Genomic DNA, 17,402 nt, shown 5'->3' with positions numbered 1-17,402 from the left:
CTTCCTCGACAAAGTCTGCTAATATTCTGGCTCATTTAGCAAGGACTTCACCATTTAGAACGGTTTTCTCATGTACAACTTGCATAAATTTTTTAATTCTCCCTCCTTTCAATAGTATCTCAAGGATTAGGAAACGGGTATAATTTTTTTTTTGTTTCTCTCCCCTCTCTAATTTTGCACTTTGCTAAATATAATGTATACATTAAAATGATTGTTGATCGGGCACCTGGGTGGCTCAGTTGGTTAAGCGACTGCCTTCGGCTCAGGTCATGATCCTGGAGTCCCGGGATCGAGTCCCGCATCGGGCTCCCTGCTCAGCAGGGAGTCTGCTTCTCCCTCTGACCCTCCCCCCTCTCATGTGCTCTCTCTCATTCTCTCTCTCAAATAAATAAATAAAATCTTTAAAAAAAAATAAATAAAATGATTGTTGATTTATTGACAAATACTCTCCACCACATTTTGTTATTTCATTTTGGCACACAACACTGTATAACTTCTATATAATGGTCTTCCTTTCATGTTGCCTTCTAATCGTTGTGGTTTTTTTTTTTTTTTTAATGTACATCGTCTCAACCCATGGGTTATAAAACTGTTAAAAGGAGAAAAGGATTTCTATATGGAAAGTCACTGTCATGTAGCAGGAACTGCCCTGAACTGGGAGTCAGAAAACTCAGGTCTGAAATCTGCCACTTGAATGGTTTGCTGGAAATATCTTTTATAACCGTCATTTCTCCATCTGTGAAACAAAAACAAAATCCTCAAGAATGTTGTGAGAATTAAATGAGATACCATGTGTGAAAACATTCTGCAAATTTTAATATGCTATACAATATAAGGTATTTCTTCTTATGATGTCTTCAAAATTATTTTGTGGATAGGACATGTTGTGCATAGAGCAGACCATCAGAAAACGCTCCCTGAGAGTCTTGGGTCAAAGTAGGTGGGTCATATTTCCTTCAGTTTTTTTAAAGCATTAGCTGCAAAATCCTATTCCTTAGCTTTCTTGTGTTTCTCTTTAGTATGCAAATTATTACACTTCAGTGCAATTTTGGCACAGCGTTTTTCAACGTTTTTCATTTGCTTACCAAATATGACCTCTTGCAGGTTTATTTATTGCTCTACCAACTCACCCATGAAATTTGCCTTGTCAATTCCGTCTTCCACCTCACCGAGGTAGCTGTCACACCTGGAGCAGCCTTTATTCTCAACCTCTCCTGCATTTCTTTCCCGCGGGCTCCTCTTCCCCTCTGCTGGCTGCCAAGGAGAAGCACATTTATTGGCGTGGCCCCCAAACAGAGGCCTGCCTGCTTCCCTTCCCCCTTTCTCTCTCAGCCAAAGCATCACCTGCCAAGGGCTGGCGGTTGCTGACCCCGCTGTCCACTGCCTCACACTGCTGCGGCTCGAGTCCTTTTTGGCAGCCTCTTCTGAAGTTCCCCTGCCCGCCGCTCTCCTGTGCCGCCGGCCAGCCGCCTCCTCCACCGGCCTGCGGCTCTCCTCGCTCCCGCCAGCCTCTCCCCTCGCTCGGTCTGCGCGCAGCCTCTTCCTCCCGCCCTTGCCGGCTGCTTTACTCGCCTTTCCTCAGGCTGCGCCCCCTCTTTTCCTCCCCAGCCCTTCCCCTCGCTCTAGCAGCGGGGTTTCTTTCCAGCGTCCCCACCCTCCCTGGCCCGGGGCTTTGTTAACGCCCGGGACCCTCTCTTGGGTCCCAGTGTGTACATACGTCCACCGGATAGAACATTTTTGGAAAGTGAGCATTTTCTTCCCGCTTCTATATTTGACTAGGCACCAACCCCCAAATCCCGTGCCTACTCCCTTAGCCCGAAAAGGCGGGCTGTAGCGATGGTAGAAGAACTTCAGGGAAACAACGGGCCACAGGCTCGGTCGGTGGACCCCAACAAAGTTTTGGACGCTCGGGACTTGCCATCTCAGGCTTCCCAAACTTGACCAGCCTGGCAACCGACGCGAGCGCCCGAAGAGCGCGCAGTGACTTCGGCGCTCCCGGATTCCCAGCGCTCCCCCGACCTTCCAGGGACGCTTGATTGAGGACGCCAGCCACTCTCCAGGACCAGGCCTGGGCCGCTCCCCAGCCCCAGCCAGGGTCCGCAGCCTGAGCCCCACCCAGTCCCCGCAGGGGAGGGGCGCACTTGTTTCTAGATGCTCGGGAGGGGGTGGGCGAGATGAAAGGATGGAGCCGCCCAGGTTGCTGGGTTCCAGTCTCGGGGAAGAGGGGGTGGGCGGTGTGTCAAGGACCTCGTCCCAACGCAGGGCCCTTCTGGAGGTCTGGTTACTTCCAGTGCGCGGTGCAGTAGCGGTTCCCCTTCACAAGCCGTCTCCTTTAAGAAGAGCGCGCGCGTCTGTGTGTGGAGTTGTGTGTGTGCTCATGTGCAGATATGTGTGTGTGTGCGCGCGCGCCGGTGTGTTTGTGTGCGTGTGTGTGTGCGCGCGCGCGCTGAGGGCCCGAGAGTCAGGCAGACCCCCGGGAAGGAGGAGTTATGTAGATTACGGATGAACATTCTGGAGGGGAGCGAGGAGAGGAGGGAAGGAGAAGCAGAGGCGAGAAGCGAGGAGCGGCGGAGGCCCTTCCCGCAGAAGCAGGAGGTGGCAGCGGCGGCGGAGGAGTGGGCGGTGGAGGAGGAGGAGGAGAAGAAGGAGAAGGAGGAGGACGCACGGGCTGGAGGCGGCGGCGGCAGCGGCGGCGGCGGCTGCTGCTGCGGCTGCGACTCGGCGCTTTGAGCCGGAACCGCCGGTGAACTTGGGCGCCACGTTCCCGGTGACGGGCCCTCGAGGATGGTGAATGCAGGCTGCTGCTGACCCTGCCTCCGCCGCTGTTTCTCGGGGGCTGCCGAGTGCTGGGCCCTCAGTCTTCTCCCCTTGCCCGGCTGTGGGTGAACCTGCAGGCTCCTTACCCACACGGAGGACTTTTTCTGAAAGGAAACCAGGGAGGGAGGGAGAGGGAGAAAGGGAGAAAACGTAGGGGAGCTCGTCCATCCATTGAAGCACAGTTCACTATGATCTTACTCACATTCAGCACTGGAAGACGGTTGGATTTCGTGCATCATTCGGGGGTATTTTTCTTGCAAACCCTGCTTTGGATTTTATGTGCTACCGTCTGCGGAACGGAGCAGTATTTCAATGTGGAGGTAAGAGTATGAGAGCTTTCTTCCTTCTCCCTTGCCTGGGCTGCTCCCTGAAACATTTCTTTCACTCCTGGGATCCTGAGCAGCCTGGGTCTCTACACATTGTTTCCTTTGCAGCTGCCGAGACCCTTGTTGAGTTTCCCTGTGTCTTAGGTGATGGATGAGCGCGAGACTGAGAATCCGTTATCCCCAGCAGCACAAAGCACGATGCTGCGCGCTCGGAGATACATTTGTAGCCGGTCCATGCTTGTCACCCAGGGAAGAGGTGAAGTCCTACATATAGCAAACGTGTGGCTTAATAAAAGCAGTTTGAGTTTATGATGAATAAACTGTTCAGGAAATACAGAATTCATTGCTTGGCATCATGTGCTTCCTTGGTATTGTTCCTGAAATCTTTCTCCCCATGTTCTGTGCCTAACAAAGGAGGTTAAAATCAAAGAATCTAGAGGAGAGCGTGGGCATACTTGATATGTTTAATAACATTACTTTGTGATAAAACACTTGACTAGACAGTCTTTTTTTTTTTTTTTTTTAGACATAGCTTAATACACTGTAACTAGATCTGACTACAGAGGACATGAAATCCATCTCTTTTAAAGTGTCTTCTCTTCCCCTCCCCCGTCAATTGAAAATAAACGTGGCCCAATGTAGTAGTTCTGAGGTGTGTTTTTAATTTGATTTCACACTCTCAGGGCAAAACTGAGAGGTTTTAGTCTGTCATTTGCTTTACTTTGACAGCTTTGGGAACAGACAGACATAAAGCAGAAGGGAACTTGAGGATAAGGACTTGTCAGACCTCTGCCAAAGTACTCTTCCTGTCATCAACTCAGCACTGAAGCCAGTAATGTGCAGTAAATCAATGAAAGTGTGTATACACCTGGGCTCTAACTCCAGTTTATAACATACACAGTGGAATACAAAGACAGTAAGAGGGTTTTAGTAAAATATGCTACTTTTGATGAGATCTTCTGTCTTCTGACGTCTCAAAAGAATAACAATTAAATCTCTGAAGAATAATGTGATTTTTAAAATATTGTTGATTCTTTAAAGCTTACTGTCATTTTGTTGGGAGTGTGTGTTTACACAATAACAGGACCTGTTGCACAGCATTTGAACATGTTTCATGTAACAGATTTATATACAAAGTGCATAATAAATGCCATGTGTGAGGCCATATTCTGAATATAACTGTGTTTATATAAACTGTTCTTATGACTCCATGTAATAAGTGATGGTTGGTAGAGAAACAAAGTATTTGAAAAAGTAAGAACCATTATCAAGAGTTACAGAAGTTTACAGATGTTAAGTATGATTGTATTACACAGAAACCCCATTTCAAAAACCAAACTGTTTAACCTTTTGAAAAATACAACTTTGGTTTTCTGAAAAAAAAGAGAGATGCAAAGGGGCTGAAAGTCCAGACTTCTCTTGATTGCAAATTTGAACTTTTAGAGTTATATGCCACCGATGGATTTTTTCTGTCTAACACTGAAATCAGGAGATGATTTAATGTTGAAATGAAGGAGTAATTAGTTCATAGACTGAAGGAATGAAAATGGCAAGCTGTTATTTATGTTGTAAGCCGAAGGGCCCCTTGCTTCAGTTTGGTGGTAGTAGTGATGGTGGTAAGGTGAGCATTGGGAAGGTGGGTAAAAGTAAGTGCTTGGTTTTATTTTGCTCACTATGGAGTAGAAGGGAGAGTCTGGATTGATGGCTACTTGCTTTGGGAAAGTCTTAGATTTGCTTTCAGAGATTGTTGGGATAGCATCAGTGTTTGGATGATTATTAAGTTTTCTTTTTGAGGCTAGACATAAATTTTATTGTATTTCTTTATAGTTTGAATCCCTCAGTTCAATCATTATGCAAGAAAAGTTGATTTTACTAAAAAAGAGATTTCATTTCAAATATACATGATCCCTTCTTCAATATGTATGTGAAAAAAAATGGTTCATGGAAAAAGAGTTATTTTTTAGAGTATTTAAGTTATGTCATCCATATTTATTACACAATGCAAACGTTTAATTATGAATGATAAGAGGCTTGTGCAATCTGAGACCTTAAAAACCTCATTTGATACAAAGGAGATTTCCTAATGACTTAGATTAGATTATGCTTCATAGTTTGTATTATTTCCAATTAGTTTTTTTAAGCACTTGAGCATATCCTTAGTTGGGTTTATATACTTTCTTATGTGTAATGATAATCTCTATTTTTCTTTTTTCAATCATAAGAGTAGCTGCTTGTTAATTCAACATACTATAAAGAACATCTGACATGAATTTCTGCCTGATTCACCTTTATTAGGTATTTCTTTTTGGTAGGAAGCTCTAATAGGAAGAATAGTCCATCACATATTCTCCAGAAAAGCACTTATATTGTGTTCTTCATTCTTGATTGCAAAACATATACTGGGAATGCTTATTTGATTGATTCTCAAGGACAGTCTTAAAATAAACAGTAATGGTATCAATCATGCATGAAGCTCATATGATCATAAATTTTTTTTCTAGCCAGCACACCAAGTTATTATAGTTGGAACAAAGCTTCTGAGAGATGCTTTTTATGCTGACAGCTAAGATTACAATGCTTTATTCCTCACTGAACTTCACAATTGGTGGGACCCTTGTACTTTTCATCCCTGTAATTTAAGGTTCAAAAACATATTTTCCCCCTGGAGGTTTGGGGATTGAATAGAAATATTCATGTTGGGCGCCTGGGTGGCTCAGTTGGTTGAGCGACTGCCTTCGGCTCAGGTCATGATCCCAGGGTCCTGGGATCGAGTCCCACATCGGGCTCCCGGCTCGGCGGGGAGCCTGCTTCTCCCTCTGACTCTCTCCTCTCTTGTGCTGTTTCTCTCTCACTCGCTCTCTAATAAATAAATAAAATCTTTAAAAAAAAAAAAAAGAAATATTCATGTTAACTCTTTCCTGCCTTATTTTTAAGAATATAAGCATATAATTTCAGTTATCAGAACAGGAGATATTTTTTTAATATACTGATGAAAGCCTGTTACAGAGAAAGAGTACATTTTATTTGTTTTTGTTTTTAAGAAGCAGAAAGAAATATCTCAACAGCTAAGAAAGGGTCAGACACTACCAGAAGTAGTACTATGGAAGAGATTCAATTCATTCCTCTCCTTATGTTTTAGGAAGAACACTTTTTAATGCCAAATTTTCAGTTTATATTTGTTTAAAGATTTTTATATACTATGGGATCCATTTTTGGGGAGTGGGCCTTTCAGTGTGCAGTCATTACCATGATGCAAAGGAAATACATTGATAATATTAACTGAAAGTCAAAGACTATTATCATTGGACAGCAGTCTGAATCAGAAGTGTTCATTGGTCAGACGAAGCTAAATTGTTAACAAAGAATCAGGATTGAATCTCTATGCTCTAAAGTATCATATTGTCTCTAAAATAATGGTCTTCTTATAGGGATTCTCATGATCCTGGGGCTCTTTATTTTTTTAATTCTTGTGGGGTTTTTTGTACATGGCAAGCATTATTTTATTTGCTTTGAGATACAATATAGTTCATGAGGGCCCCCTGGGTGGCTCAGTAGGTTACGTGTCCAACTCTTGATCTCAGCTCAAGTCTTGATCTCAGGGTCGTAAGTTCAAGCCCCACGTTGGGCTCCATGCTAGGCATGGAGCCTACTTTAAATATATATATATAGTTCATGAGAGTAATAACTTTCATCATCAACTTTGATGGTTTGTCAAATGTTAAATATATGAGCAACATATTCTTTATTGTTTTTTAAAGAATCACACACATTTCTAATGAAAATTATTTTAAGTCAATTTAGTGGTAAAATAAAAATGTGGTATTCTGAATGATGCACATATCAAAGCATAAGAAGATGATTACTTTTTTGTGACAAAAATTCTTGATAAAGCAAAAATTGATTTTGTTTTTAATTCACAAAAAAAGAGAGATTCTAGATTTTTAAAAAAGATTTTCATGACAAATACTATGAATCATGAGTGTAACCATTTCCTGCCTTGCAGTATGTTTCTTTAACTGATTTGATATTTATTCACCTTTGTCAGGTTTATCTGCATCTACTTGAAAGGTCAGAATAATCAACATGCCTTATTTCATTTGCTCATGGAAGGTTGCTGACATGGATCTGGTCAGCCCCCTTGAGTGAGGGACTGTTTTGATTACATCCCATAATTCTCAGTGTAGCAGTTTTTCCTGGGCAGGAACAAGGGCTGTGTGACTGACTGATGAAGGTTTTTATCTCCTGCAAATTCTAAGCTTTTCAAGACATCCCAGGTATGCTGGCCATTCAGAATGTTCATAAGGACCAAAAACTATGACCAGGAGACCGGAAGGCCCAGTAGCCCTCAGGTTCTCCTCTGTGTCCCACCTTATGCTTTTCTCTGTTCAGAGTTGCCTCGTCAAGTTCCCCAGATCTAGTGTTATTCATGAAACCCTTGCAGGTGAGTGTAGGCCAGCAAGGTAGTTTGTCTCTTACTATCCCTGAGAAATCCACAGAGAACAACTTTCCAAGTCTATTCTTTCCTACAGAGTTGGGTTTCCTCTTTCAGGGTCTTCTTCCTCATCAAGTAAAGATAGAGTTGGATTCAATAACAGCTTTTTTAATCTCTGGAGTCAGGTTAAAAGTGATAGATCTAAAGTTTTTACTTTTTCTTATTCATGCTATTTTAGGTTATGAACATAAAATTTTAAGGTACTTGTTCAGTAGTATAATTCTTTTCTCTGAAGTTGGATTAATCAATTATTTTATGTAAATTTATTTCACGGCCTGACCTACCCCGACTACTCAAAATGTACCTGTTCAGAATATTTGGTAAATGACCATTTGGAATTATTTCAGGATGAAAAAAAAAAAGCCATTGGACATTTGAATCAATTACTTAGATTTGTTCAATGTCAAAAGAAAAAAATTCCTTATGCTCCTTCAGGAACTTTCTGACCCTTCAGCATGAATATTCACATTGAGAAAGTCACTTTTCATGTTACTTTCTGTCACAATTTATTTTAAATATCTGTGAATATAATTACACTCACCAAATTGTTTTTTATTGTGGAGTAGTATAGTGACTAAGATCACATATTCTGGCACCAGATTGCTGGATTCTAATCCCAGCTCCTTTACTTGCAAGTTAATTATTAAGTTAATAATGGACAAGTTCATTAATCTCTGAGCCTCATTGTACATACCTGCTCATAAAGTGTTTTGATGATTGAATGAATACGTGTATATCATAGTAGATCGATGGATAGATGGAAACATGCCTTCATATAGTTAAACACTCAGTACTTTTTAAATATCATTATTGTTAGTAAAAAAAAAAAAGGATGCTGATATAAAGGTAAATTATCATGATAGCATCTAATTACATAAAAGTCTATCAGGTTGGGACATACCAGTTGGTCCAGGAAGATTTTATTTTAATACCTTTTTCATTTTTAAAAAGTGTAATATACTGAATATCAACCACTAACATCAGTACATTTTCTTCCTGTGGGCTTTTCTTAGACAGTTTAGTTTAGGAATATGATTTGCACATTTTGTCTTGTCATCTGTTACTATCATAGAATGTCAAGTTCAGCTCACACCTTCTTTTACAAGACTGAGTTTGCAGAAATCTGTTCATCTTGTAATACCATGGAAAATAAATAGGCCTTATGATTCAGTGAGCTTGTTTATTTTAATTGGCTCAAGGAAGCAAGTCCATTGCTTCTTATCTATAGTAGTGGGATTCAGTATATAACTTGGACCAGGTCTTTTTTCTATCCCTAATCCAGAACATAAAAGTCTTTTTTTTTTTCAATTAATAGAGGAAGGAGGGGGGTGGGCAGCAAAGACATTTTTAAACAGCAACAATCTTGTTCTTATAACACTGGGAATAAAAGGTAGCTAACAATTTAATGTAATGGAGCCCTAGGCCAGAGGTCAAGGGATGCAGGCTTTAACTTTGGTTCTTATAGTAATAGCTTTGATCTTGGACAAGTCATTTCTTTAATGCCTGCATCTGCAAAAACAAAAATTGAACAAAACTATCACCAAAGATATTTCCAAATTTGAAATTCTATTGTATTTAGCCTCCAAGCTTTACTTTGTATAGATGGAGGAAAATTGTACATATTTACCATATGAATTTGGGGGCAACTAGATGTCAAAGGTAGATGTTCAGATTTTTTGTTTTCTGAAGTGGATATCATGAAGACATACAGAATGGGCAACTTATTGCTAACATTTGTTATCATCTGTAGTGACACAGGGTGTTCCATTTTGAAAATAATCCTAGCCTTCTGCTGAGTAATAAAAACATTGGCAGCAAATTATTTGTAATTTTAAAATCAGTTTTTGGCCAAAGTAGCATACTTTAAAGATTTAATGTTAAAAACGTGGCTTGATGTTATTTTGAAAAATCTATATCATCTATAAGTTGGCACTTCAATCTTAAAAAGGCAAGGTGAAATAAGATCAAAATTTGCTTTTTTTTTTGTGGTGGGAAAGAGTCTCAAATTCAAATCTATTATCTATACAAAATATACAAAATGTATTTTGTAGTGAAATGAAATGCTTATACTGTCTATCCCTTTTACCCATTGTGGAAAATAATTTTGGCACATGGCTCTTTGAGGGCTATTTTTATTCTTCATAACACATTTGATTTTGAATGTGAAAAATCAGATTCCATTTGTTTTATAAAATATGCAGCTTATGTGAACAGCAAAAATATTCCATGTTAAAAGGACTAAATACTAAGTAATAATATGTGTGACACTCAATTTTTTTATTTGCCTTCTTTTTCTTTTTCATGGGAAAGTTATTTATAGATTTTGAGGTTATTCATAAAACCATATTTGATTGTTGCTTCCTGTCATTTAGCACTCTGAATGGATGTTCTTTGTCTTAGTGTTTCACCACAGTCGTTTGGCATTGTGCATCGGTGGGTTTGGATCAGTGGAATATGTTGATGAGCCTTTTAACACAAGTTTAGCCAAGGGAATAAGAATAATCCCACTGTGGCCCCCTGACCTTTGATTAAATGTGATCAGTGGGTGTAGTATATAAAAGTAGGCTAGAGGGAGCTATTGAGCTGTTTAAAGACTCCAGTGGAGTAGAAGAATTTGGTTTAAAATCAAGGACACTAGGTGCAATCACATGCCTTAAAATGAATCATAGCCAATAATAGAGAGTTTAAAGAAATCAATGAACACATGGTTTATGATTTAAGATGTGATATGGGTTTACTGAGAGCCAGTTGGCACCAATGATTACATATTTGATGAACTAAGAAGGAAATTAGCACTTTTCAGGGATGCCGGGAGTTCTGGGTATGACAGCTTGACAAAAAAATGTTATAATGCAGGACTGCTTTATATATCCGTTGCTTTTAGGTGTAGAGTAGGTGAGAAACTATACATTATAGTGACTGCAGGTGCTTTTGAAATTCTCATTTTAACTAAAATGTCTAGTGAGATAATTGTAGTCTTAACAGATGAGAGGTGGGCTAAATTTAATTTGATCGTGCCTTTTAGGTTATATGTAGCAAAAATCCAATTTTAAAAGCTTGTGAGACTAAAGTTATCTTATTTTTAATGTTTACCCTAGGCCTTTGTTGAATACATGTTTTTCAACGAAAGCAGATTTTAAAATATAGATTTTACCTATTCTTGTTTTTAAAAATATGTACGAAATGAGTCACAAAAGTATAAAACTGTTATTTCTTTAAATAGGAACCTCAGACATGTTTTCAGTTGAGCAGATTTTAATATGACCTGTGGTAGAAGGAAGGAGGATAAAAAAAGGCAGTCACTAATGCATGGGGCACACCAACATTTAATTAAGATATAATTTCCTCACAAGCATCATTCAGATTTTTGAAATGTTTCTTAATCTAGTCAGTTAAATGAGACATGGATAAATGAAGTAAGCCATGGCCCCACAGATATTCTCCGGAGAAACAGTCCTTAGAGTGATGTCTTCAAATGACCAAATAAACCCAAATAAACTACTCACTGGAATGGAATTTTACAGTATTTGTTTTAGTCACGCTTAAGTTAAGGGGGAATAAACTGCCTCTTTTTAAGGGAAGCTAGATACTTTTGTGAACTTTATTTCATGTCCCCAAATTGCGTGCACCTGAGGTGATGTCAGCGGAATGCAGGCTTGTGCCTCAGCACAGGCTGATGCAGAGTCAGACCCTGAAGGATGTCAGTGCAGGCATTTTTTCCATAGGAACTTTCACAGTTGAATTCATACCATGTGTTAATAGTTTCTCGTTGTTTATAGTGATTAGATATTTGAACTTGTTTTGGGTTTCTAATGGCTGTGCCTTCATTCCCTCTTTACTTTAAATAATTGCTAGGCCATTCCTCCTTGTGGTCCTACTTGTTTCTTCTAGTTTGGGGTCTGGAGGGACTTCATATTTGAGTTATGACTTACAGGACACCAGGCTTGAAAACCAGGTAAAATTTTATAAAAAGCCACATTTGCATCCATTCTCCCTTCTTTCACTGTGAAGAAGGGAGAATGGATTCAAATGACTTCCAGAATCAAATGTATACTCAGTGATTTGTATGAAATTGAGAACAAATTTATAAAAACTCAGTCCCAGTTACCGATGAAACGGTTTTGGAGGTCTGGGTGTTTTAATATTGTAACAACTCTATCCATGTAACTTACTGATTTACTTCTGTATGTGGATTGAGTACGATTGTTTGTTCCATTGGTGACTCAAGCAAATTGCTTAAGCAGTCTTTGCCTTATTTTGATCATTCATAAAACTGATTTGTAATCTTTACTGTTTGTCTGTAGCATGGGTTTTGTAATCATGGCATTGAGAAAATGCCAGGCAATCTCCTTAAATAAGAATAGGGTGTATCTCAGTACCTTCGTTCCCACCAATGAGATGACCAGAGTTTGGAAACAATTATGTGCTGGCATTATAGTCTAATTAGACAAGGTCCAAATAACCAATAAAACAGAGATGCATAGAATTGATTTTATTGAATAACTTCTTTTAATAATAAAAACAATGTTAATTAACACTGGTTGCACATTTGCTGAGTGCCTGATTATGTTCTCAGTGTTTCATATATATCAGCTCATTGAAATTTCATTACAATCTTGTGAGTTAACACTGCTGTTTCTCTTTTACCAATGAGGAATCTGAGACATCAAGAGGTTGAGGAACTTGCTAAGGCCACATAGCTCTGATTCTCCCAAAATGGAGTAGCCCAGAATCAAAGCAGTCAAGCTGGCTGCAGAGTCCAGGCTCTTAACCAAGTAAATAGAGGCAAGAATCTCCAATTTCCCAAGAAGACCATATGATCAAGTTCCATGGTTCACATCTTTTGTATTTCAAACTGAAAATAGATAATTAATATACATAATGAAAATGCTAGGTCTACCCTAGCATAGAGTCTTGCCTGGAGTAAAAAACTGAATAGGCTGCTGTTGATTTGATTTGTTGATTCAAGATTGAGTATGTGGTGCTCCATAGTTTTACTCTTGAATACTCCTTATGATTTTTTCCTCATTAGAAAGTTGCTAACCTATGTTTAATTACATATAATATTAAATGTGGCATAATTTCAAATTAATCATAGTATTTCCTTTCTCAACTATTTGCCATGTTGCAGTTTTTCTTTTAAATGTGATTTTTAGGGCGCCTGGGTGGCTCAGTTGGTTAAGCGACTGCCTTCGGCTCAGGTCATGATCCTGGAGTCCCTGGATCGAGTCCCGCATCGGGCTCCCTGCTCGGCAGGGAGCCTGCTTCTCCCTCTGACCCTCTCCCCTCTCATGTGCTCTCTGTCTCTCTCATTCTCTCTGTCTCAGATAAATAAATAAAAATCTTAAAAATAAATAAATAAATAAATAAATAAATAAATAAATGTGATTTTTAAAAGTTTTAGGAAGATGTGATTACATTCCAAGATGAAAAGAGAAAATGTAAAGGAAAACCCGTGACAGGTCTGTGTTCTGGTGCCCTGCAGGGAAGAATGTATATGTACACGGTTACTACCTGGCATGTTCTGTGAGTTTTGGAGTTTGTTATTTTTATATGTTGCAATCAATTGGGTAGAAGCTATAAGGAAACCAGTTTATTTTATTACTTCTAATATATTTAACTGTAATATAAATGAGACTTTTCTCAGAGATAGGTTAATTTTGACATGGATCCGTGCTTCAGAAATTAGTGAGCACCTCCTCACTGTTTGAGAATGGACCTGATATCTGGTTATTGTCTTTTTGTGAAGGGAATGGAAACTTCAATTTGGCGGTTGACCAAAGACTGAAAAAAAAAATCTTTAGTCCTTAAGATCGTTGCTGTGTATAGCTTTCAGGGTTCACTTAGTTCATTCATTAGCCTTTCAAGGAGAACTGTTTCTAAACCCATTTACAAAGGTGAGAATCTAGCTGATTTTATAACATTTCTCAATGGTAAATATTCAACTATCTCTCACCTCCTCTAGAGACAGCATATCATAATGGCTATGTGCAAGAACTTGCAAAGAAATGCTTAAAAAACTTAGCTGTATCACTACAAGCTCAGTGAACTTCACTAAGCCAGGTGATTGATCATGTGCCCCAATTTCTTCATGTGTAAAGTAGAGATAATGGTACCCAATTCATGGGTTTTTGTGAGATTAAAGAGGTAAAGGATAATGGGGCAAGATAAGTAACAGGCTCTTGATTTACCCTACTTGGTGAAATAACCAAAATATAGGGAAAAAATGGTTTTCAAGTCATTGGACATCAGATAATGAAGGGATGTCATCCCTAAAAGATGGGAAACAAACAGAGTGAACCCTGCAATTGTCTCAGTTGACCATTTTGATAGAGCTTGCAGATAATAATACAGGGTATATAGAACCAGGTTGAGCCAGGCAGGCTCCCTGTGTTAGAGATGGAGCTGGGGGTAGGAGGAGACCAAGGTGGCTAGAATTTACAGGTCAGAATTCCAGAAAAAAGAGAGCTTCACAGAGCAAAAATCATTGGGGGTCTGTAGAGAGTTCCCTTGAATATTTAGTTGAGAACTGATCTGCTCATTTCTGTGAAGTAGCAACTGGGGGCCGGAGAAAGAAGCAACTAAAGGAATCAGAAGGGACAATGCTGGGGCGCCTGGGTGGCTCAGTTGGTTAAGCGACTGCCTTCAGCTCAGGTCATGATCCTGGAGTCCCAGGATCGAGTCCCGCATCGGGCTCCCTGCTCGGCAGGGAGTCTGCTTCTCCCTCTGACCTTCCTCGTTCTCTGTCTCAAATAAATAAATAAAATCTTTAAAAAAAAAAAAAAAAAAAGAAGGGACAATGCTTGGTGCTCACACAGGGCTGGGCATAGTGCCCATTCCCATCAGCCATACTTGAAAACCTCATTATTTACAGGATAAAGGGCAGAGTACTCAGAACCGTCCTGCTCTGGGAGTAGGAACAAAGTCCTGGACTGAATACTGCTTTAGTTCTGCTTTAAAAGTCTTAAAAGCAAGACCTGAAAGGATCGAACTGTTTCTAAGTGACTTAATTGTTTCCCATAACAAAGCTCAGTAAGATATACAGGAATACAAAAATATGCAGCACCCAACAGTTTAAAATTCACAATGTCTGGCATTCAATTAAAAAAAAAATTACCAAGCATGTAAAGAAGCAGAAAAACACAACTCATAATGAGGAGCAGTGTCTATCTAAACTGATCCAGAAGTGACCCAGATGTTGGAATTAGCAGATAAGAATATTAAAACAGTTGTTATAACTGTATTCTTTGTTCAAAAACGGAGACATGGAAGATATTGAAAAAGACTCAAATTGAATTTGTAGAGATTGAAACCACAATATGTGACATTAAAGATACACTTGAAATTTATAACAGATTTGACATTACTGAAGAAAAAAAAATAGTAAACTAGAAGTCAGCAATATAAGTTATCCAGAGTAAAACACAGGGAGAGAAGAACATTTATAAGGTGAGTGGAACATGGTATATATAGGACAACTTCAGGTGGCCTAATATATGTGTAATCTGAGTCCCCGAACGGGGGGGGGCAGAAAGAGTATTTGGAGATATAATGACTAAAGCTTTACCCAGTTTTATAGAAAATCTATAAACTCATGGATCAGAGAGTCTCAGGGAATCCCAAGTGCAAGGAACATGAAGGAAACTAAACCAAGGCACACCATAATCAAATTGCTCAAATGAGTGATAAACAGAAAGGTTTATGAAAAATAAATTTTACAAAGTAACACTAGTAAAAAAGACATTGTTTTATATTTTTTCAAAGACCTGTAATATCCGGCTTAACAAAGGATAGTTGGATTTTCATATTTATTTCTGTATTCACACTTACAATACTATAAATCATGGAGCCTGTGGTAAACTGCACTGTCAATTGCAAGTAAATGAGAGTAAAAAGACAAATAGCATCATATTAAAATAATTTTGCCCTCGTGGACTCCTGTAAGAGTTTAGGACCCCCAGGGGTTCCTGGACCAAACTTTGAGAACCATTGTTCAAGCAGGTATTCTGTTTTCTCTTTTCCTCCTGGATATACCAAGATCCATGTACTTCAGAGTCTTCATCAAAATGCTTAAGTCCTTCATTTCTTTCCTACCCCTGTACTCATCCCTTAGTAACCAGCAAACATTATCTGGCCGTCTCTAATCCCCATCTGCAGCCCCCGCCAGAAAATTAGCCCATTATGCTTTTATAATAACCTTCTCTACTACTTACTCTTCAAAGTACCTTTCATAATTGTAATCACAGAGTGTTTTATCTTACCTCAAAGTTGCATACTGATACATGTATGTAAGACAAAAGGCTCACTTTTAAAATTACTGTTGAAAATCCATTTAATAGCTCATTAATTGCTAAGACTGGCACGTGGACACTCAGAAGCCAAGTATCAACGTCTCTTGTTTCTCTGTGCCTTTGAGTTTTGGTCTTCCTGTCTCTGGAACCGTGTAGGCCAAAATTATATTTACTAGAGGAGAAATTTAAGGGGATTTGAATTAAATATTTTTTTCTGTTTCCCTGGAGCATATGGTTAAATTTGGTAAATTAAATGCATGTGCCAAAAACCTGTTGTACAAGGTTTTTGTGTAATAGATTCATGTCTGACTCTCACAGTAAGTTATAACTTTATGATGAGACAGTGTATCTGCCATGGTCACCAATGTAATTCATGAGCCTAACACTGCCCTAGGAAAAGTACAGAGCTCAGTAGATATGTGCTGAAAGAATGAATGGATTACATCATCCCCTTTCATGGGTGTTAGTTTCTAGTTTAACTGATATTTTCTGACCCATTTCAATAGTTGTTATTTCCCTTAACTCATTTAGCCCTTATTGGGTGAAAATATGGTACTTATACCTTACATTTGCTTCAGTTACTTTATTAAAAATATTTAGCTGCTAATAATCAAAGATATGTTTATTTTAACGATCAGTGGTTAACTGGTAAGGAGCTAGGACTTCCAGATTTTTTTCTTGTCATCTCCATTAAGTTACATTAGTATATCTGGAATAAACAAGTACTTTATATCTTCCTTCACTGATGTAACATCTGTGTAAGTACCTATTGGCTTGACATTAGAAAAATTGGTCACTTTTTTCAGTAGTGTGTATCTGAACAGCTAGGGAAATAAATATAAAGGAAAAGAACCTTGTTCTAGTTCAGTGACTTCAGTTGTAGTTATTGCTATTAATAAATGGCAACTTTCCCAATACAGTTTCTAGGAAAGAGCAAAAACAATTTTACTTGTATTTCACTGGACATCTTTTTTTTTTTTTTTTTTTTTTTTAAAGTTTTTATTTATTTATTAGAGAGAGAATGAGAGACAGAGAGCACGAGAGGGAAGAGGGTCAGAGGGAGAAGCAGACCCCCAGCTGAGCAGGGAGCCCAATGTGGGACTCGATCCCGGGACTCCAGGATCATGACCTGAGCTGAAGGCAGTCGCTTAACCAACTGAGCCACCCAGGCGCCCCTCACTGGACATCTTGACTCATCGCTCTTTTAGCCACACATGAGAAAAATGTTTATATGCTATCAGTTTTTGCATCCATTAGCATGTAAAACCCTAAGAGTGCATAATCACATATAATTTGAATTTCTAACTTACATTAAAATTAGATCATGTTTATTGTTCTAACAAGTATAATATTGAAGACCCATGAAGAACTGACTCAAGAGATGTTAAAATTTGATAGATTTTCTCTTGCTGAACACCTACACATTGGTAATTGGCAGGGTAAGAATAGGGAAAATATGACTTTCTTCAGTCTTTC

The 17,402-nt window shown here is 38.9% G+C and overlaps 1 protein-coding gene across 1 annotated transcript in view; it reads left to right on the top strand.

Annotated features, from left to right (window-relative positions):
- Nucleotides 1-2,951: 2,951 nt before the first annotated feature.
- Nucleotides 2,952-17,402, top strand: part of MMP16 (matrix metallopeptidase 16) — a 272,184-nt gene continuing 257,733 nt past the window's right edge. Inside the window, exon 1 of the mRNA XM_021688358.1 lies at nucleotides 2,952-3,137. Coding sequence (XP_021544033.1) covers nucleotides 3,006-3,137 — 132 coding nt within the window. The 5' untranslated portion in view covers nucleotides 2,952-3,005. The remainder of the gene's footprint in view (nucleotides 3,138-17,402) is intronic.

The sequence above is a fragment of the Neomonachus schauinslandi genome, chromosome 4, assembly GCF_002201575.2.
Source record: "Neomonachus schauinslandi chromosome 4, ASM220157v2, whole genome shotgun sequence".
Taxonomy (NCBI): domain Eukaryota; kingdom Metazoa; phylum Chordata; class Mammalia; order Carnivora; family Phocidae; genus Neomonachus; species Neomonachus schauinslandi.
The sequence above is the reverse complement of the archived record's forward strand: the minus strand, read 5'-3'. Positions and strand labels throughout refer to the sequence as shown.